This window comes from Cetorhinus maximus, chromosome 21, assembly GCF_964194155.1.
Source record: "Cetorhinus maximus chromosome 21, sCetMax3.hap1.1, whole genome shotgun sequence".
Lineage (NCBI taxonomy): Eukaryota > Metazoa > Chordata > Chondrichthyes > Lamniformes > Cetorhinidae > Cetorhinus > Cetorhinus maximus.
The window spans coordinates 15,642,385-15,664,501 of record NC_135899.1 but is presented as its reverse complement, the minus strand read 5'-3'; the positions used below and the strand labels follow the sequence as shown (position 1 = coordinate 15,664,501).

Genomic DNA, 22,117 nt, shown 5'->3' with positions numbered 1-22,117 from the left:
ACCGCGATGCTGACTGCAGGACACTCTCCCCAGGCAGTTTCACCGCGATGCCGACTGCAGGACGCTCTCCCCAGGCAGCTTCACCGCGATGCTGACTGCAGGACACTCTCCCCAGGCAGCTCTCCCCAGGCTGCTTCACCGCGACGCTGACTGCAAGGTGCTCTCCCCAGGCTGCTTCACCGCGACGCTGACCGCAAGGTGCTCTCCCCAGGCTGCTTCACCGCGACGCCGACTGCAGGACGCTCGCCCCAGGCAGCTTCACCGCGATGCTGACTGCAGGACGCTCGCCCCAAGCAGCTTTACCACGATACTGACTGCAGGACGCTCTCCCCAGACTGCTTCACCGCAACGCTGACTGCAGGACGCTCTCCCCAGGCAGCTTCACTGCGACGCCGACTGCAGGATGCTCTCCCCAGACTGCTTCACTGCGACGCCGACTGCAGGACACTCTCCCCAGGCTGCTTCACCACCACGCTGACCGCAGGGTGCTCTCCCCAGGCTGATTGACCGCGATGCTGACTGCAGGCAGCTCTTCCCAGGCTGCTTCACCGCGACGCCGACCGCAAGGCGCTCTCCCCAGGCAGCTTCACCGCGACGCCGACTGCAGGACGCTCGCCCCAGGCAGCTTCACCGCGATGCTGACTGCAGGACGCTCTCCCCAGACTGCTTCACCGCGACGCTGACTGCAGGATGCTCTCCCCAGGCAGCTTCACCGTGACGCCGACTGCAGGACGCTCGCCCCAGGCAGCTTCACCGCGATGCCGACTGCAGGACGCTCGCCCCAGGCAGCTTCACCGCGATGCCGACTGCAGGACGCTCGCCCCAGGCAGCTTCACCGCGATCCATTGTGGTGGATTCAGGACCTGTCCCCATCCCCCCCTTGCCCCACAGGTGACGAAAGTCGTGGTGTGGGTTGGACCTGCCTTTGATAAGAAAACTGAAAAAGGAGAAGATTTAACATAATTGGTGGAAGGATTAGGGGGGCGGCTGGGGAGTAACCTTGTCACCCATAGGGTAGTGGGGGTTCTGGAACTTACAGTCTCAAAGGGTGGGAGAGGCAGAAACTCACTGTATTAAAAAAAACTCTTGGATTCTTGGGATGTGGGTGTCCCTGGCTGGGCCAGCATTTATTGCCCATCCCTAATTGCCCCTTGAGAAGGTGGTGGTGAGCTGCCTTCTTGAACCGCTGCAGTCCCTGTGGTGTAGGCACACCCACAGTGCTGTTAGGGAGGGAGTTCCAGGATTTTGACTCAGCAAACTATGCACTTGAAGTGCTGTAACCTGCAACATGGACAAAGAGCCAGAAAGTGGGATGAGACTGGAGCTCTTTTTTGGTTGCCATGGACACGACGGGCTGAACAGCCTCCTTCTGTACAATAAACCTTCCCATAATTCTTGGTTTCCTGGTACGCCTTGATGAATTTTTAATATTGGGTACCACAAGTCAAGAAGCACGATTTGAACTTGGATGTGGAACAGCGCAGATTCAACAGAATAACACCAGGGCAAAAAAAAGCGTTAACTGATCAGAAGCCAATTAAAGTTAGGCCGTTCAGGGGTAATGTCAGGAATCATTTCTTCAGAGTGCAGCGGAAATATGGAACGGCCACCAAATGCTATTGAGGTTGGGGGATAAATTAAAATTTCAAAGCTGAAATTGATAGATTTTTATTAGGCAAGGTCATTGACGGGTTACAGAAGCAAGGCGGGTAAATAGAATTAAGATATAGATCAACCACAATCTGACTGAATAACTGGAAAGGCTTGAGGGGCTGGACGGCTCACTCCTAGTCTTGTGTTTCATCCCATGTATACGCTGAATGCCAGCTACCATAAACAGCCGATGCAATTATAGGGGACAATCACTATGGAGCTGGGGTCTGCCGTCGCTTTACATTGGTACGTTTGAGTCAGCGTCATTGAAGAGTGCTTAGGAATGGGAGATATGGCTGATGTTCTGCCCTCGTAATAGGGGAGCATTGAGGTCACCGCTGCAGCAAGAGGTGTGACAAGATTGGCTCCCTTGTATCTAATGGCTGAGCGCCTCTGAATGCACCTCTTTGACCGGCAGTGGATTCTGAGAATAGGCTGCTGCGTTTGATAAAGTTAAGTTTAGGGGGGCAATTTTAACCTCTCCCACTTGGTAGAAAACTGACGAGATTGGATTCTATGCTGCATTGACTTCACTGGTGGACATCAGCCAGGAGCTCGCTTGGGTAATTTGTCCCCTTCGTAAACTAGAACAACTGCGGTCAGTTTGTAGCAGCTTAATGCTCAGGTCGAAAGACTGGCAGATTAGCCATTCATTGGTTAGTAATTCTTCGTCTGAGAGTGGGTGAGTTCTCATACTTATTTGATTGCTTTAAGTACTGCATAATACACTCAGGGCAGGCATGGCAGAGGCTGAAAATAAGGGAAAGACTTTTCCACTCAACTTCAATGACCTGCAAACAACCCCCGACCTCAGATTAATAAATTGCATTATTGATTCTCACTCATGGAACAGAAGGTGCTGGTATCAGCTCTAAGATGATCTATTTCCAAGCTTGTGCTATCAGTAAGGATTATGATCAATCTCCTGGAAATGTAGAGGGAGCTTTACTCTATATCTAACCCCATGTTGTACCTGTCCTATGTGTGTTTGATGGGACAGGGTAGCGAGAACTTTACTGCGTATCTAACCCCGTGCTGTACCTGTCCTGTGTGTGTTTGATGGGACAGGGTAGAGAGAACTTTACTCTGTATCTAACCTCGTGCTGTACCTGCCCTGGGAGTGTTTGATGGGGACCGTGCAGAGGGAGCTTTACGTATGGAAAACGGTCGACCTGATGTCCTTCATGCCATGCACAGGACCGCGCAAGATAAGATGAAGAGCAGTGAGTTAATGAAGAGCAGGTGGTTTTCAGCCTGTGTGTCACTGGCCATGCTAATGTGTAATCAGACCGAAAGCAGGAAGTGCAATGTCTAAAAATACAAGCCGTGGCTTAGTGCTGCGCCTCACACAGATACTGAGGTTGCAGAGGGAGGACAAATGGCCGAGAGCCTGAACCAGGACCTGAGCTGCAGCATCTGTGCCCAGATGTACACCGAGCCCGTCACCCTGGACTGTGGCCATAACTTCTGCAAGTCCTGCGTCTTGGAGCTGTGGGGCGAAGAGTGGGCCATGGTTTCCTGCCCCCAGTGCAAGCAGGAGTTCCCCAGGAGGGAGCTGATGACCAACCAGCTGCTGGTGACCATCGTGGCCAGCCTGCGGCATCTGAACCTGAGTCTGGGAACCGGTGTCAATGGCCTGAGGTGCCCGCTCCACTGCGAGACAGCCAAGCTTTTCTGCTCCAAGGATCTCAAGCTGGTGTGCCCTGCCTGCCTGCCGCAGGGCCAGGAGGGGAGCTCGGCCTTGATACCAGGCGACGAAGCATACGCATTCTGCAAGGTAGGGGTACTTGAAGTAGGCATTATCTCCTCCTTGTCAGTAAAGGAGCGGATCTCCCCCAGGGAATTCAGGGCAAAGCTCTTTACCCAGTCAGTGGTCAGAATGTGGAACTTGCTACCACAGGGAGTGGATGAGGCGGACAGAACCGGCATATTTAAAGGAGAAGCTAGAAAAGCGGATGGGGGAGAAAGGAGGATATGTTGATTGGGTTAGGAACAGAAGTGGGCTTGTGTGAAGTGTAAGTGCCGGCACAGATTACTTGTGCCAAATGGCCTGTTTCTGCGCTGTACCCTTGATACCAACTCGAGGATGTTTGTTCCATTGTCTTAAACGGAAAGCAAAATAGGGAAGCGTGTCATGAGCCACTGTTCCGCAAAGCCAGTTTTACAGCTGGACCGCATGTTTAAAATCTTACCTGCAGTGTGTCTTTGTGCTTTCTCCCCTTACCCCTTTAAAATTGGAGATAAAAGTAATATTCGCGCCTGCTGGGTTATCAAGCCAAGGAAGCAAGTGAGCTCCCCCAGCTTTGATGGCAGGGCGTCAGCTGTGGCACAGTGGGTAGCACTCTCATCCTGAATAAGACACTCGAGGGTTGAAGCCCTGCTGTAGAGGCTGGAGCACGTAATCCAGGCTGGCAGCATTGAGGGAGAGCTGCACTGTCAGAGGTACAGTCTTTCACATGCAACATTAAACCAAGGCTCTTCTCAGGTGGATGCACAGGATCCCATGGCACCTATTTTGAAGAAGGGCAGGGGAGTTATCTCCAGTGACCCGGTCAATCTTTATCCCCAACTGACCAACTTCACAGAAGTAGATTGTCGTGGATTGTCACGTTGTTGTTTGAGAGACCTTGCTATGTGGCTGTCGTGTGTCTTACTTTGCCCTTCAAAAAAGGTGCATGTTTAGTGGTAACACATCTTTTCCTGGAGTGTACCTGGACACAGCCCCTGAAATTCAGCAAAGGAATCCTACTGGTGAATGACAATAACACGGGTGGGAGATCTGGCAGACCCCACCCCCCCGCCTCCTTCTAAAATGGGTGGGGGTCGAGGGGTAAAAAGGGAGATGTGTGTCTTACACATAACTCCGTGCAGTTGGCCTGGGTGTAAGCAATTCAGCAGCACATTCAAGGTGTGACATCATGAAGCAGGTTTTGATATGGCAATTGGCCATACGTATCAAATGCCCAGTGTCACCTTTGCTTCTAATACAAGAGAAATACCCAATGTAGGAGCGATTGATAGACCCTAGATCAACACCTTACAATACCAGCAAACTGGTGGAAGAACTCACTGGAATGTCAGTCTATACATTGGTGGCAAAAAGGGAAGGGTCATTTGCCACAATGGGAGTGAATGGGGCAGGGTTTGGACCATTTTGATTCTGTACAATGGGAGTGTAGTAATTATGGTTTTATTTGATGTATAATGTACCTTTAAGAATAATGCTTGTTAGGCAAAATTGCATGACCCATAGTAACCAACAGGAGAGTAGCACAGGCTACCTGTAGAGATGGAGTTGGAGTTGAAAACACACATGTAGTTGCTGCTGAGTATGTTGCAAATGAACTTAAAGTTTCCACCCAAGAAGTGTCGGCAGATCAACTATCATTAATACAACTTGGCCACCCTACAACAAACTGGCGCCGAGGTTCGATCAGATCCAATGCTGTCCCTCGCCCAGCGATTGAGTGTTTAAGATAATTAAAAAAAGGAAAATATACCTCACCAGATATGCTGTCACTTTAAGTTAAAAGAATAAACGGGCCCCGATCCAAATGGCTGAGAAATCTCCCGGAGCATTCCCGACATTTTAAAAAAAACCAAAATTGCAAGACCCTGGAGTGAGAATCCACAAGATGGGGGAGCAAGACAAAAAAAAGGAAAGGGAACCTATACTTGCGTTGTAGGATAGGCAGCAGCCCCACAGGCTCAGTGGGTTGGAGAGGCTGTCACACGGCTCGAAAGTTTAAAAAGAGGGAGCAGAAAGCAGTGCAGCATTTTTAAATTTGGAAGGCGACCATGCAGGATCACCCGGAGAAGGGAGAAGGAGTCGCAGTTGTTTCTTCCAAACAGGAACAAAGTTTTGCAAGGTTGAAGGAGGAGGTGACCCACGATTGTGCGGATCCTGCCAAAACTCAAAAAGCACAAGAAACACAGCACAGGAAAGCCAACAGCTGCAGAGATAGCCCGAGTTAAATAAAAACAGTGACTGAATGGATTGCCACTTTAAAAGCAAAGTGGTAAATACAAGAAAAATGGCTATGGACAGAAAATTAGAAGAGATCACAGAGAGTGGGCGAATCTGCCAAAGGGAACAAGAGACCCCAGAGAGAGAGAGAGAGAGAGAGAGAGAGAGGGCAACTCTGCCAAGGGCAATAGCAGACCACAGAGTGAGGGCAACAAAAACTTCAACATTTGAAAGAACAGGCGATTAATCTTGTTTGAGTTTACAACAGTGAGGAGAAGGCCAGGGGTTTCAGTTTAAAACAGTGAGGAGAGAGCCAGGCACTTCAGTGTAACAGTGAGAAGTGAGCTGGGAGTTTCAGTGTTTAAACCAGCATGGAGAGAGCCAGGAGTTTGTGTTCAAAACTGAGAGGGGAGAGCTGGGAGTTTGTGTTCAAATCAGCGAGGAGAGAGCCGCAAGTTCCATTGCTTGGAACACCAAGGAGAGACGGAACGTTTCAGTGTAAAACAATTAGGAGAGAGCCGGGAGTTTCAGTATAAAATAGCAAGGAGAAAGCAGGGAGTTTCAGTGTTAGAGAGCCAGGAGTTTCAGTATAAAACAGCAAGGAGAAAGCAGGGAGTTTCAGTGTTAGAGAGCCGGGAGTTTCAGTATAAAACAGCAAGGAGAAAGCAGGGAGTTTCAGTGTTAGACAGCCAGGAGTTTCAGTATAAAACAGCAAGGAGAAAGCAGGGAGTTTCAGCATTAGAGAGCTGGGAGTTTCAGTATAAAACAGCAAGGAGAAAGCAGGGAGTTTCAGTGTTAGAGAGCCGGGAGTTTCGGTATAAAACAGCAAGGAGAAAGCAGGGAGTTTCAGTGTTAGAGAGCCGGGAGTTTCAGTATAAAACAGCAAGGAGAAAGCAGGGGGTTTCAGTGTTAGAGAGCTGGGAGTTTCAGCGTAAAGCAGTGAGGAGGAGCCAGGGACTTCAGGTTGAAACAGTGTAGATAAGCCCAGGAGTTCAGTTTAAAACAGTGAGGAGGGAGCCAGGAGTTTCAATGTTTAAAACAGCAGGGAGAGTATTACTCACAGTAAGAGGTTGTGGTGGAAGAATTAATCCAGGCTGGTTTTTTTTGGTTCAAGCCGGTTTATTTTCAAGAAAACTCCTCAATACTACTGACTTCCAAATAGCTTCCACACAAAGTGTTCCAGCTGTATCTTTTTATTCTATTTAGATGGGATAATCAATGCCCCGCACCTGTTTAACAAGCAATTGTTTTTAACAAGGTGATTTCCATATTAATAGATTCTTAAAGAACATTTTAAAAAAACAAACAGAAGGAAATAATGTCAAGTATTTCCACATCTATAATTCCTGTATTTCTTTTACATATATGTTCATATGTTATATATAATTATAAAACAATTTTTTTTCCCGTTGCATCATTATAAAATAAGACACCCCTCTTCCAACACATTTAATAATGTCTTAGAGCAGGCACTTTTTTTTCACAAAACAGTCTGGTAGTTGGTGACTTGTGTCAACACATTTTATCTTAGAAATCTCTCTTCTCTAACATTTCTTTTATGTCGGCTAAGCCTGTTCTTAGCCTTTTGTCAGTAACTCTTTGTGAAATGAACGTTGCCCCAAAGAGATCGGTTATCAACCTAACATTCTATTGGCAAACTTTTCCCACATTGCCCCTTATATAATATTTCTGTCAGTGTATTGGATAAGTAAACCCCCATATCTAATGCTTCTACCAAGGCCAGCGTTTTAGGGTGCTTTTCACTCCCCTTTTTATTTTCTTGGCCTCCCAAGCCAGTGGACAACATTTATCATTCTTTCCCACCAAGAATATGACGAACTCGGCTGTACCAGAGTACCCACCTGGAAGATTGGCATGTGAAGCATTGCTAAAAATGACCAACATTCAATCTTCTGGACCACCCAAGGCAGGAAACTTGAGCGCACATCTCTCAGAATTTAATTTTTTTAAGTGTTTTATTTGCTCTCAGAACTTGCTCAACTGTAGCATGTTTCATCATGGTACTCAGCTCCAACACATCATAACTAGCGTCAGGCCTAGTCTGAGTGCACAACCAGTTCAGCTGCCCAATCAAATTTCTTAACTTTTCCGTTTCTTCCTTGGTAGCAGAATCCTCTTTTTGTCAGGATCTACCATGAGTTATTGGGACCTGATTAACATTTTCTAGATAATATTGTTGATTCAAAGTTGCTCCTGACTTGCTCTGCTTAATGTCTATACCTATGTATTTAAAGGCCCCTGAAGCCTGACTTCTGACCTGCAATTCTTTCTTTATCTTCTCGATTACCCATTGTTCAAATTCTACAGAGCCTCCCCACAGGAAATCATCAACAGTAATGATAAAGATTCCAGCTAGTTTCTCCTCATGGTACCAGTTGAACATCACAGGGTCTGCCTTTAACTGACTGCAACCTGTTTTCAACAGGACAGACCTCACGGAAAAGTACCATACTCTTGATGCATCATTCAATCCATAACCACACTTGTTCAATTTCCATAACTTTCCTTCTACATCCCCGGCTTCTTTGGGGGAGTTAAAAAAAAACTTCCCTTTGAAACTTCGTCCCCTGTAAAAACGCAGCCTTTATATCAATCGGTTTGCACTCCCAGGAATAGGATGCCAAAATAGCTAAAAAAAAGTCTTCAAACTCACTTTCCCCACAGTAGGCAAGTCTGCTCTGACATCCCAATCTCCTAGTCTCCCTTCAAAGCCTCGGGCTACTAATCTCACTTTGGCTTTATATGTGCCGTGTGGGAGTCGCTTTTCTGTACAGATCCATCTGTGAGATAAAGCTGGCTGACCTCTGTCAGGTATTTCAGAATATACCCCAAATTCCTTCCAACTTTCTAACTCTTTCCGTTTGGCTTCCTTTATTAGCTTACTTACCAATTTATTAGCAGCTACTGGAATCTCTTGGTCATTAGGACCTCTACTTCTATTCAGATTGCTAGCTTGCTTTCTAGTCCTCCTTGTTAAGCTCCGGTCTCTACTCACATTTCTCTCCCTTTCTGGACTGCTACCATATGGTCGTTCTCCCATGCGAACAGAACTCCGTTCGCAAGTCCGTAATTCTTTTTCTAGGGTCACAACCACTTGCTGGTCCACTGCCAGAACTCATACTGCACTTTCTGGGTTTCCACATCTTTACCTCGGTTTGTCAATCAATAGGTCTTGTCTCCTGTCTTCACTCCTGCACATTTAGCCAATGTTTTAATTTACCAGTGTCCTTTCCCGCTCTCTCTGGTAGTGGCATCCTTCCACACAGTGGTCCCTTCTGGCATGTTTGTTACTTTTGTTCCTCCTTTGCATACTTGCCCTTCTAGATGAATACTGTACCTCAGTATTAATTTGTTCAGTCAGTGAACCCTGTATCTGCCGTCGTCTGCTCCTCATAGCTACCCAGTGTATGTGTATGTGAAGTGCACAGTGCCTCCTCGCATTCTATGTCCTGTTCAGAACCTGTAAAGGTATAGTCAGTGACAATTAACCGTGAAGAATGTACCCTTAACAGGTTGATTGCCGTGTTGTACAATTACTACTTTCCCATCACTCCCTATTACCTTGCCAGGCCCTTTCCACTCTTTCTGGCTTTCCCTTTCATAATATACCATGTCTCCTTGTCTAAACTGTATTCCTGATGGTCTTCTGCGGCGCTGTAGGGCTCACCGAATTTTCTCTGAAACCTCAGCTTTAATGAAAGCTTTTCTGCCTGCATGCAAAGTGTTCAGATAAGCAGAAAAGGTGGAGCTAATGCTAGTCCATTCTAGAGCAGGGGGAGCATCTGACAACACTGAAGGTAACTTCGGATTTCTTCCGTACACCAACTGGTAGGGACTGTACCCCCCCAGCCGTTTGCAAAGCGTTCTTTGCATGCACTGCCTATGCTAGCGCTGTTTGCAATTTACAGTCTGGTTGATCAGCTAATATTTTATGTAACATGTCATCTATTACCGCATGGTTTCTTTCACAAAGACCATTATTAAAGGGGCTCTCAGCTGCAGTGTGCAGAACTATGATGTTTAAATTTTCACACATACCTTGAAATTTCTCATTATTGGTGAGGAAGTTCGTTGGTGTTCCTAACCCTGTTCCTACCCATTTCTCCATGATACTACCGGCAATGGTCCTTTTGTCCTTACTATGTATTACAGTGGATAGGCTAAACCTGGGTTGCCATATCTAAGAAGTGTAGTGAAAATATACCCCTATCCATGCCCCAAACTTTCAAGTCCATTCCCATTGCATCGTTAAACTCCCTGGCTAGTGGCAAGCTGACAACAGAACCCAGGGGTGTCTTGTGATATTTAAGGCAAGTTTCACAATGAGCAGTGATTTGTTTACTAAGGTCATCATATCCTTTATTGACCACTCCAGCATCTCAAAGTAGAGTCTTCAGTTTCTGTGGCGCCTAATATGCAAACTGCTTATGTAATTTCCAAATGATCTTTTTGTCCATCGAATTCTTATTCTTAGCAGTTAACAAAACTTCATGAACTTTTTGATGAGAAATCTCTGGCTTCTTTAGTGCAAGCAATAATGGCCTGACCAAGTAAAATGTAGATCCACATTTTTTCCAAACACGACTGCTCCATCATTCTTCATATTTAGTGTCATATGAGCCTTCTCGACTCAACAATAGCGGTATCTCACTAGAAACCACATTAGTATTGATAAACAGATTGATCCCTGCTATCCTACAAGCGAGGACCATCCATTTGGAGGATGTTAGCATATTGTCATCTCCGAAACTGATGCAGGCAGAGCTTTCATACTCCTTGGCCTTCTGCAGGTTTGCCTCATCGAGACGCTCAGATAGCAGGCAAGCCAGTCCATGCCGCACACCGTAGAAGTGCAACCACTGTCCAGAACTGCACAGTTGAAGGAGTCTGCCATCAAAACACTCATTACCGGATTCAAACTCTGTGATCAATACAATTCCATCATGGCAGTCACCGTCATCATTTTCAGTTTCAGATGAATCCGCCTCGTGGGTCACTTCAAAACGCGATTCCTTCGCTGTGGGCAGTTCATTGCGTAATGATACTGGGAGTCATACTGAAAACACCGATTAACCATTCCCTGTGCGTTTTTTGGGTTTAAACGCCTATGGTCACCATCCGAGACATGCTTTTTGTCCCGACTCTCAAATCGGCTAGGGTTACCACCATTTTCAGACCTCTTGTCATTAATCGCATCTTTGTATTGGAAGCTTTGTTTAATATTTGGTCGACCTCAAAATTTGGCCACCTCTGTCCTTTGTTTTACAGCACAGTTGTTCGCTTTTGCTAAAAAAGTGGCGGAAAACAACTGCTCCCCAGAAACATTTTTAGGGCAGCAGCCATTTGATCTGAAAGAGATTCTCTCTCCCGGAACTGAACCCCTGTTAGTACTAAAAGACCATCAATGTGGGAAATGTGAGCACGATCCAGTTTAAATGCCAATACCGATTCTGGAGTTTCAAGTTCAAATCTCTGTAGCCTCCTATACCATTTATCAAAATCCATGATATATTCTTCCATGGACTGATCATCTGATTTCCTAAACCTATCAAAGATCGTCCAAGCTTCATACACTTCCAATAACTCATCCTTTTTGTAAAACTTATCCAAAAATTGTAACAGAAGGTTTAATCCCTCTTCATGATCCAAATCTTTCACTTTGCACTCTGAAAATACCTTACTCTTTAATCTTACTTTTGGCTGGTAATAATAACGCCAAAACCATACCTTGCTTCTTCCAGGGTATAGCAGTAACCCGGGTCCACATTTCAACTTCAGCCTTCCGTTGCTGATAAGGTCCAAAGTCAGAAAAAGTTGGTGGATAACCAAAGCTTGTGATTTTACACCATCCTTCTGCCATTCCATAACTTAAGTCGTCAACAACAGTACACTTCTTTTCCCTGAGAGGATTGAGACAGAAACCTTCATATACAGCAATCAATCAGCAAAGCCTAAAGTTTACCTTCTGCTATCATGTTACTTACCATAAGAGGTTGTGGTCGAAGAATTAATCCAGGCTGGTACTTTTGGTTCAAGCTGGTGTTATTTTCAAGACAGCTCCTCAATGCTACTAACTTCCAAATAGCTTCCCCGCAAAGTGTTCCAGCTGTATATTTTTATTCTATTTAGATGGGATAATCAATGCCCATCACCTGTTTAACTAGCAATTGTTTTTAACAAGGTGTTTGTCAAAATTAACAGAGAGAGCCAGGAGTTTCAGTATAAGACAGCAAGGAGGGAGTCAGGAGTTTTAGTATAAAACAGCAAGGAGAAAGCTGCAAGTTCTGCTGTTTAAAACAGTGAGGAGAGACCAAGAGTTTCAGCGTAAAACACTGAGGGGGGAGCCGGGAGTTTCAGTGTGAAACAGTGAGGGGGGAGCCAGGAGTTTCAGTGTGAAACAGTGAGGGGGGAGCCAGGAGTTTCAGTGTGAAACGGCGAGGGGGGAGCCGGGAGTTTCGGCGTGAAACGGCGAGGGGGGAGCCGGGAGTTTCGGCGTGAAACGGCGAGGGGGGAGCCGGGAGTTTCGGCGTGAAACGGCGAGGGGGGAGCCGGGAGTTTCGGCGTGAAACGGCGAGGGGGGAGCCGGGAGTTTCGGCGTGAAACGGCGAGGGGGGAGCCGGGAGTTTCGGCGTGAAACGGCGAGGGGGGAGCCGGGAGTTTCGGCGTGAAACGGCGAGGGGGGAGCCGGGAGTTTCGGCGTGAAACAGCACTGGGGAAAGAGAGCTGTTCCGTTGGGATGGGCTTCATTTGACTCATGCTGGGACCAGTGTCCAGGTGAATCGCATAACTAGGGCTGTAGATAAGACTTTAAACTAAACTAATGAGTGGGGGAGAGGGTTCAATCGAAGGGAAAGTGTGACAGGAAGGGGCAGAAAATATAAGCAGATGAGTGCAGCAGAAATTCAAGCCAGGATGAGTAATAATGGTAAAAAACCAAAGCTTAAGGCTCTTTATCTGACTGCGCCCAGCATTTGTATCAAGATCAGTTGATGGCACAAATAGAAATAAATGAATATGACTTGATAGCTATTAAAGAGATGTGGTTGCAGGGTGACAAAGACTGGGAGCTCAATATTCAAGGCTATTCGACAGTCTGGAAAAATAGACAAAAAGGAAAAGGAGGTGGGGTAGCTTTAAAGGTATCAGTGTGCTGGTGAGTAGTGATATAGGTGCAATAGATCGTGATGTGGAATCAGGTTGGGTGGAAATAAGGAATAGCAAGGGGAAGATGTCATGAGTGGGAGCCGTCAATAGTCCCCTGAAGAGTTGCCTCACTTTAGGACAAAGTATAAATCGGGAAATAATGGAGGTGTGTAAGAAGAGCTCTACAATTGTCATGGTGATTTTAATCTGTATATTGACTGGACAGATCAGATTGGCAGGGGTTACTTGAAAGACAAATTTGTAAAGTGCACCCGGGATTGTTTCAGAGCAATATGTTGCAGAACCTACCCAGGAACAAGCTATTTTATTTATTTTTATTTATTCATGGGAAATGGGCTTCGCTGGCTGGGCCAGCATTTATTGCCCATCCCTAATTGCCCTTGAGAAGGTGGTGGTGAGCTGCCTTCCTGAACCGCTGCAGTCTATGCGCTGTAGGTACACTCACAGTGCTGTTAGGAAGGGAGTGCCAGGATTTTGACACAGCGACAGTGAAGGAACAGCCAATATATTTCCAAGTCAGGATGGTGAGTGACTTGGAGGGGAAGTTCCAGGTGGTGGTGTTCCCTTGTGTCTGCTGCCCTTGTCCTTCTAGATGGTAGCGGTTGTGGGTTTGGAAGGTGCTGTCGAAGGAGCCTTGGTAAATTCCTGCAATACAGTGTATCTTGCAGTTTGGTACACACTGCTGCTACTGTGCATCGGTGGTGGAGGGAGTGAATGTTTTTGTGTATGTGGTGCCAATCAAGCGGGCTGCTTTGTCCAAGATGGTGTCAAGCTTCTTGAGTGTTGTGGGAGGTGTACTCACCCAGGTAAGTGGGGAGTATTCCAGCACACTTCTGACTTGTGCCTTGTAGATGGTGGACAAGCTTTGGGGAGTCAGGAGGTGAGTTACTAGTCACACGATTCCTAACCTTTGACTTGCTCTTGTAGCCACAGTATTTGTATGTCTAGTCCAGTCCAGTTTCTGGTCAATGGTAAACCCTAGGATGTTGATAGTGGGGGATTCAGTGATGGTAATGCCATTGAACAGCAAGGGGTGATGGTTGGATTCTCTCTTGTTAGAGATGGTCATTGCCTGGCACTTGTGTGGTGCGAATGTTACTTGCCACTTGTCAGCCAAGCCTGGATATTGTCCAGGTCTCGCTGCATTTGGACATGGACTGCTTCACTATCAGTCACTGTGAATGGTGCTGAACATTGTGCAATCATCAGCGAACATCCCTACTTCCAACCTTATGATGGAAGGAAGGTCATTGATGAAGCAGATTAAAATGGTTTGGCTGAGGACACTACCCTGAGGAACTCCTGCAGTGATCTCCTGCAGCTGAGAGGACTGACCCACAATAACCACAACCATCTATCTTTGTGCTAGGTATGACTCCAACCAGCAGAGTTTTCCCTCAATTCCCAGTGGATGAGCAGTGGCAGACATTTAAGCAGATATTTCATAACGCTCAGCAGAAATTTATCCCGGTCAAAAAGAAGGACTCTGAGAAGGATGAGCCACCTGTGGTTAACAAAGGTAGTCAAGGAGAGTATCCAATCAAAGACTAAGGCATACAAAGCGACAAAAACTAATGGTAGGCCAGAGGATTGGGAATTTTTTGGGAACCAGCAGCGGATGACTAAAAAGTGAATTAAGAGGAAGAAAATTACTTATGGAAGTAACTTGGCCAGAAATATAAAAATGAACAACAAGAGCTTCTATGGGTTTAAAAAAAGTGACTAAAGTGAGTGTGCGACCCTTGGCGGATGTGACTGGAGAATTGAGAACGGGGAACAGGGAAATGGCAGATCTTTTAAACCAATATGTGGAATCGGTCTTCACAGTGGAGGACACTATAAACATCCCAAAGAACCAACGTTGGTCTTGGGAGGCGCCTCAGAAAGAAGCTTTCATAAAGGTGAAACAATTGTTGCACTCGTCCAATCATCATGACCAGACAAAAGAATTAGTGCTGACATGTGATGCATCTCCCTACGGAATGGGAGCAGTGATCTCTCATTGGATGGACGATGGCACGGAACGGCCAATAGGTTACGTATCAAGAACGCTCATCACAGCAGAAAAGGGACACTCGCAGATAGAAAGAGGGCCTGCCCATCTTTGGTGTCAAGAAATTTCACCAGTATGTACACAGCTGCCACTTTACAATCATTTCAGACCACAAACCATTGCTAGGATTGTTTACAAAGGACAAGGCCATACCACCCATAGCCTCAGCAAGAATGCAATGGGCTTTAATTCTGGCAGCATATGACTACACTTTCGTACATAGGCCTGGCAATCAAATTGCAAATGCCGATGCCCTTAGTCGTTTGCCTTTACAAGAAAATGATGAACATGTCCCAGTTCCACAGGAACTTGTTTTACTGTTAAATTTCTTAGATTCCTCACCGATAGGTGCTCGACAGATCAGAGACTAGACAGGTCGGGACCCAGTCCCTTCTCGGGTATGAGAACAAGTGCTTCATGGTTGGTCACAGGAGCCTGCATCTGACAAAATGAAACTGTACTTCAACAAAAGACATGAAATAACCAGGCAGGATGGCATATAATACACCCCCCTCCAACAATAAGTGATAGTTCCTCCAAAGAGAAGGGAGCCACTTTTAATAACTACACAGTGCCCATTCAGGAATTTCCTGAATGAAGACCATAACACACAGCTATCTATGGTGGCCTGGGATGGATGGCGAAATAGAGTCTTGTAAAGCTCTGGTTGCAATGTCAGCAACTGCAAAAGTTGGCAGAGACAGCTATGTTACACCCATGGGTGCAGTTACACATTGACTACGTTGGACCTTTCCTGGGAATAATGTTTCTGCTCAATGTCTATGTTCATTCAAAATGGTTGGACGTATGTGAGGTGAAGTCACCAACATCAAGCGCTACAACTGAGAAACCACGTCAGTTTTGCCATTCATGGACTACTGGAAGAGTCATTTCCGCTAACAGCACGGCATTTACGAGTGCTGAGTTTCAACGGGTTATTAGCTTCAGCGGTATCACTGAAAACCACCCTGCACCACCCTTCCTCAAACAGACTGGCTGAAAGGGCAGTTCAAACATTCAAGGCACGCATGAGAAAGCTAACTGGTGATTCTTTGACAATCAAGCTAGCAAGCTTTCTTTTTCATTACAGGGTTACCCCTCGCACTACAGGTGTCACACCAGCAGAGTTATTGCTGAAATGCTGTCTCAGGACGAGATGGAGCTTAATAATGCTGAATTTAGAGGGGAAAGTGGAAAGGGGTCAGGGAAGCCAGAAAACTTGACATAACTGGCATAGTCGTGAGAAGAAATTTACTGTGGGAGAGCCAGTATATGTGAAAAATTTCAGGGAAGGGCCAAAGTGGATACTGGGTGAAATAAGCATAGTGACTAGACCTCTATCTTACCAAGTGGGAGTGGAAGGATGGATCATTCGTAAACATGTGGACCATTTAAGGAAGGCAGACATGGGTGATCGTGACCTGGTCTGCGTTTCCTGTTGAAGATACTCAACCCGGGACTGACGTGTCTGATATTCCTGTAAGAGTTGAGGATACGGAACTGCAAGTGCCTACCGAAGCACCTGATGCTCAGGCAACTCCGGAAAAGGAGGTCCCTGACACAGAAGCTCAAGCTGTGGAGCTGCGATGTTCCATATGCACCAGGAAACCAATTGAAAGACTGAACTTGTAAATTCCTTACCCAGTACAAATATTATTTTGTCTTAAAATGTGTCCTTGTAAATATAATATGTATAGCCAAGTTAGAGGGGCAGGAGTGGAATAATTATGGTTCTATTTCGCATGCAATGTACCTTTAAGAATAACCCTTCTTAGGTAAGATCACATGATCTGTAGTAACCAATAGAGTAGCACAGGCTACCTCAGCAGGCACTGTGGAGTTAGACTTGGAGTTAAAGCACACATGTTGTTGCTGCTGAGTATATTGTAATTAAAGTTTCCACCCAAGAATTGTCTGCTGAAACTGTATCATTAATAGTATAACGTGGCCACCTGACAACGATGAGTCAAAGATACAGGGTTTACACAATTATAATTCTGTACAATGGGAGTGACTGGGACAGGGTTCACGCAACTATATTTCTGCACAATGGGAGTGAATGGGACAGGGTTTACACAATTATAATTCTGTACAATGGTAGTGACTGGGACAGGGCTTGGAACATTTTGATTCTGCACCAGTGGAGTGAATGGGACATAGATAAACACTGGATAAGTCTTTTCTTTATCTCTATTTCATCTCTCAAATCAATGAGAAGTGGCTGCTCTTATCACCAATTTAACTAATGTCACTCACAGTGTCAAACAATGAACAGCAAGTGTCAATATTATTTTACACCTTGCAGAAAAATCACCCCCCTCCTGATTGCAAGCTTCTTGCTGGTACTTCATGGCAATGACAGGGCACTTGGGCATCAGCAGAGCTTTGTCCTGTCCTCGCCTGACCTTCGCTAACTTCAACCTTGGAACCATAGAATTGACCACACTGAGGGTGGCTATTTGGCCCCTTGTGCCTTTACCAGCCCTTTGAAAGGACTGTCCAATTTAGCCTTTCAAGCGCATGTACAATTATCCTTTCAAGTTCCCTATGGAGCCTTATTCCACCATTTTTTCAGACCGTGCGTTCCAGATCTTCCAGAAATTTCTCCCCATGCCTCTCTCATTTTTTACAAAAAAAAATGAGCTATTTTAAAATTACAACCTCTGGTTCCTACCCCCTCCAGGGGGCCTCGCTTGCCTTCAGTTGCCCAAACCCTGGAATGCCCTCCTTACAGCTCTCAGCCTAATGTAGTTTGTAGACGGGGAGGAAAGTTGTGTCTATCCATCCAGAACTGGCCTGGAGCCTTCAGGATTTGAAAATTAGTTTCCAGGACACTGCCGGGAGGCAATCTGGGAAAAAGATCGAAAGAACTGGAGGCGACGTGGGGAAAGATTTTAGTTTGCGCAGCGAGTCGTTATGATCTGGAATGCACTGCCCCAAAAGGACTCTGAGTCAACAGTAACTTTCAAAAGGGAATTGGATAAATTCTTGAAGAGAAACAGAAGTTATAAAGAAATGGGGACGTGAGCAGGGGAGGGACTAATTAGAGGGCTCTTTCAAAAGCCAGTACCAGTATGAGGGGCTGAATGGCCGCCCATTCTGCTGTACCATTCTCTGATTCTTATTCTAATTCTGGTTTTATCAGGGCATGTGGTAGGTGTTAAGTTCACGCTATCCTGTTTTACAAATTATTTTTAAAAACATCACCTCATACACATATATATGTATATATATGGTTCTAAGGCTCTGACCCAACGACTCTCAGATGTAACCTCTTTATAATTGTCGTTGAGGCAAAGCCACTGAACTGCAGGAAGTGATGGTCAGTGACTGCGTGCAACAATGTCAGACTGGAAGCTGCTCCAGCAAGACCCTGCTCTGTGATGCTGCAGCAGGCATGATTTGTGTTCCAGCGAATATGTGTCCCTGGCCTGGACAAGAAACCGGGCCTTAAATAGAGTGTCTGATATTGTATAAAGTAAAGTGGCTGCTTTTAAGCCACTCACACACACAGGCTTCACACCAGAAAGGCAGCCAAACGTAACCGCTAAAGTTGCTATTTTTTAACCTAAATTCACTGTGCAAGATCAGAATAAAACCAACTTTAAAGAAAAAAAAATTCTGACCAGCGTAGCGATCTCACACTGTGTTTTTCATGTGATTAAATGTTCAGTGTGCGAATATCGGGACTGATTACCTGAGGGTGGGAGTGCAGAAGCCCACAGAGTGAGGGCAACAAAAAATTCAACAGTTTCAAAGAACAGGTGATTAATCTTGTTTGAGTTTACAACAGTGAGGAGAAGGCCAGGGGTTTCAGTTTAAAACAGTGAGGAGAGAGCCAGGAACTTCAGTGTAACAGTGAGAAGTGAGCTGGAAGTTTCATTGTTTAAACCAGCATGGAGAGAGCCAGGAGTTTGTTTTCAAACCGTGCTGTACCTGTCCTGGGTGTGTTTGATGGGACAGTGTAGAGGGAGCTTTACTCTGTATCTAACACCATGCTGTAACTGTCCTGGGAGTGTTTCATGGGGCAGTGTAGAGGGAGCTTTACTCTGTACCTAACCCCGTGCTGTACCTGTCCTGGGAGTGTTTGATGGGGACAGTGTAGAGGGAGATTTACTCTGTATCTAATCCGTGCTGTAACTGTCCTGGGAATGTTTGATGGGGACTGTGTAAAGGGAGCTTTACTCTGTATCTAACCCTTTCCTTGTATTTCTGTCAAAATATCAAATCTATCCAAAGCCTACGACAGATGAAAGAGTCAAGCAAGTTTCACAGAAATGGGGGAAAATAGTGAGAAACAGATGGAGGAGAGAGGACTTGAGGACAATACAATATGGAAGAGAAATGGAGATGAATAGATTGAAGGGTTAGGAGAAAGGAACAGAGCCAATTACAGGAAGAGAAACCTTTCTATTTTTACATTGTGAATGAAACCACAGTAGGAAAAATTGCATTTTAACAATCTTAGGGTGTCCAAAGTCCTTTACATCAAAATAAATACTTTTGAAGTGTAGAAACTATGTAATGTAGAAAAAGCCGTAGCCAGTTTGTGTACAGCAAGCCCCTACAAAAACCAATGTGACACAGTCCCAATAACCTGCTTTTAGTGGAATTAATTGTGGGATAACTCTGGGCCAGCGCATCGTGGAGAACTCTCCTGCTCTTCTTTGGAATAGTGCCATGGGATCTTTCACATAGACCTTTCAGAGGGTAGAAAGGGTCTTAAGTTTACGTTGCATCTGAAGCACAGCATCTCTGCTAGTTTGGCTCTCCCACAGTGCTGCATTGGAAGTCCCCATTATGCAATATGGTGTCTGAAGTGACATTTGAACCCACTCATGACCTCTCCTGACTCATCAAGAGCATGATCCACTGAGTCAGGGATAACAGCAGACCAGCCAAGTCATTGCTTGTGATAGCTGTAAGTTTAGTGTATTTGTGTGAAATTTGTTCAGCTAATGTTTGAATGCAGATTGTTACTCATCTGTTTGAAATAGGTCAATGCCCCTATTAAGGAAACAAAGAGGGAAATGGGATGCAAAAGTGTGAAATGTTTGCCCACGGTTATCCCACCAGGGGATCATATTGCCTCTGAAGTCGAAAGAAATAATTGGGTGACTTGTGCAATGGGCAGTCAATCCCGTATCGCCTGTTGAAAATGTTGCCTTTTGTCAAGATTAGGCACAATAGCCATATCTGAGCTCCGTGGTCACTGAAATAGGGAAATCCAGGTACAAATTTCAATGTCACTACCTGCTGATGTGGAAGGCATATGAAATGACAGCAAACAAATTGGTTGCTGTTGGCTTTGTTGGCCGATTCATGTCACTATGCAAAGGTAATGGGCACCTTTGGGAAGGACTTGTGAATGATAGGGTGCAAGGGGAGGTTTACCAGGGTGGTCCCAGGCAGGAGGGAGTTTATCTACAAGGTTGGGTTGGAGAAGCTGGGGTTGCTTTCCTTGGAGCAAAGGAGACTGAGGGGGGGATTGGATAGAGGTGGACAAGAGTGTGACAGTTTTGGATAAGGTAGAGGAGAAATTGTTCCCATTAGCTGAAGGCATGAGGAGTAGAAGGCACAGATTTATGATTTTGAGCACATGATGCAGGGGGATTGTGAGGAGGAACTTTCTTATAATGAGAATAGTAATGACCTGGCAATGATTTCAGGAGGAAATTTGGTGGGCACTTGAGGTAAATAAACTTTCAGGGCTACAGAGGTGGAGCGGGAGAATGGGACTGACTGGTGTTCTCTCAAAGAGCCAGCATAGACTCGATGGGCCGAATGACCCCCTCCTGCGCTGTAAATAACTCTATCACTCTCTGTGACCTGAGAGAGGTTTATGAGCGGCTGCTGTATTTGGGCTGCATAATTTTACGCAGCGAGCGTTTAGGATCTGGATTGCACAGACTGAAGGTGTGGTGGAGGCAGGTTTCGATCATGGTTTGCTAAAGAGAATTGGATCATTATCCGGAGAGGAAAGATTTTGCTGGGCTCGGGGGGGTGGGGGAAGCCAGTGGAGCAGCACTAGGGATGAATGGCCCACTTCAGCGCTGTAACCATTCTACAATTCCATGATTCATTACACCATGTTGCATGCTCTTTTGGGACTCTCGGCAGGAATTAGACGCTACTTGGCTAGGCCCAAAGCTCTGGCTCACTTAGTACTGCCCCTGTCTTTGAGTCTGAAGGTTTGAATCTTGCCTCAGAGCGTGCAATGTAGGCTCACAATCCAGTACCGGAGGTGCAGTCTCTTGGGACAGGCATTAAACTGAGGCCGGAATTGTCCGTTCCTGTTGGCAGCGGCCGTGTTCGGTGGCGTGAGCGGACCACACGGCGGGAAGGCCAAAAACCGGTTTCACGCCGTCATGAAACCAGTTTGCGATCGTCTGCTCCGCCGTTCAATGGCGGGACGCATCTCCCACCACCCAACACGGGAACTTCACTTTAATGCATTTGCATCTCATCATTGTGCCCGCCGGAATCATCCCTCTCCCCCCGCATCAAATTTACCTCCCACGTTGGCATGGCTTTAGAACGACGTGATTTACGATCACCTTTAAAGGTGTGTGCCCCTGGTGAGCTGAACTTCAAGGGGAGCTCGGAGGTGAGCGCACACAGCCTTGCACAGCACTCGCGAGATTCGCCTGTAGGACATGGAAGAGGAGGCACCGCGCGGTCGTGGGTGGGGGTGGGTGTGGTCACACAGGCAGGCCGTTTTATCCCAGCTGGCCGGGGCAAGACGGGTGCTGATGCAAGGCAGCACGGACTGAAAAGGAAGTGCACAGGCACGTGGGTGGGCGTGGGGTGGGGTGAGGGGTAAAGAAAGCGGCCATGCGCTTGGAAAAGCTGGTGAAAAGTGAGCGTTGTTCCACAGCTGAGGCCATTCAGCAGCAGCTCCATTGCTCTGCTTGGAGTCGGGCCTCTGAAGCTTCTCTGCCCACTCGAGCAACGCAAAAGCATGAAATTGCCACCAAGTGCTCCAGAACTTTTCACCTCTCGGGGGCAAACAGCAAATTAATGTGTGTTTTAGGGAGCTACAGAACAACTGGCCACTGGGGCAAGTTGTGGAATCAAGCTAACAGCACAGCCTTCCAAGTGCAGATTAGGAGGATGCCTGAGCTGAGAGCACAGCGTGCAGTCCAGTAGCCAAAGCTGCCGCCAATCGGTCAAGTGGAGTGGGGCGGACGTGGGTGTGGTTTCAGACAGCCATGAAGTGCACTACACACTGGCCATCCAAGTGGTGGCCAGCATTCTCC

General features: G+C 46.4%; 1 protein-coding gene across 1 annotated transcript in view; it reads left to right on the top strand.

The window, feature by feature from the left end:
- Window positions 1-3,022: 3,022 nt before the first annotated feature.
- Window positions 3,023-22,117, top strand: part of LOC144695336 (zinc-binding protein A33-like) — a 39,969-nt gene continuing 20,874 nt past the window's right edge. The window contains exon 1 of the mRNA XM_078566236.1: window positions 3,023-3,430. Coding sequence (XP_078422362.1) covers window positions 3,032-3,430 — 399 coding nt within the window. The 5' untranslated portion in view covers window positions 3,023-3,031. The remainder of the gene's footprint in view (window positions 3,431-22,117) is intronic.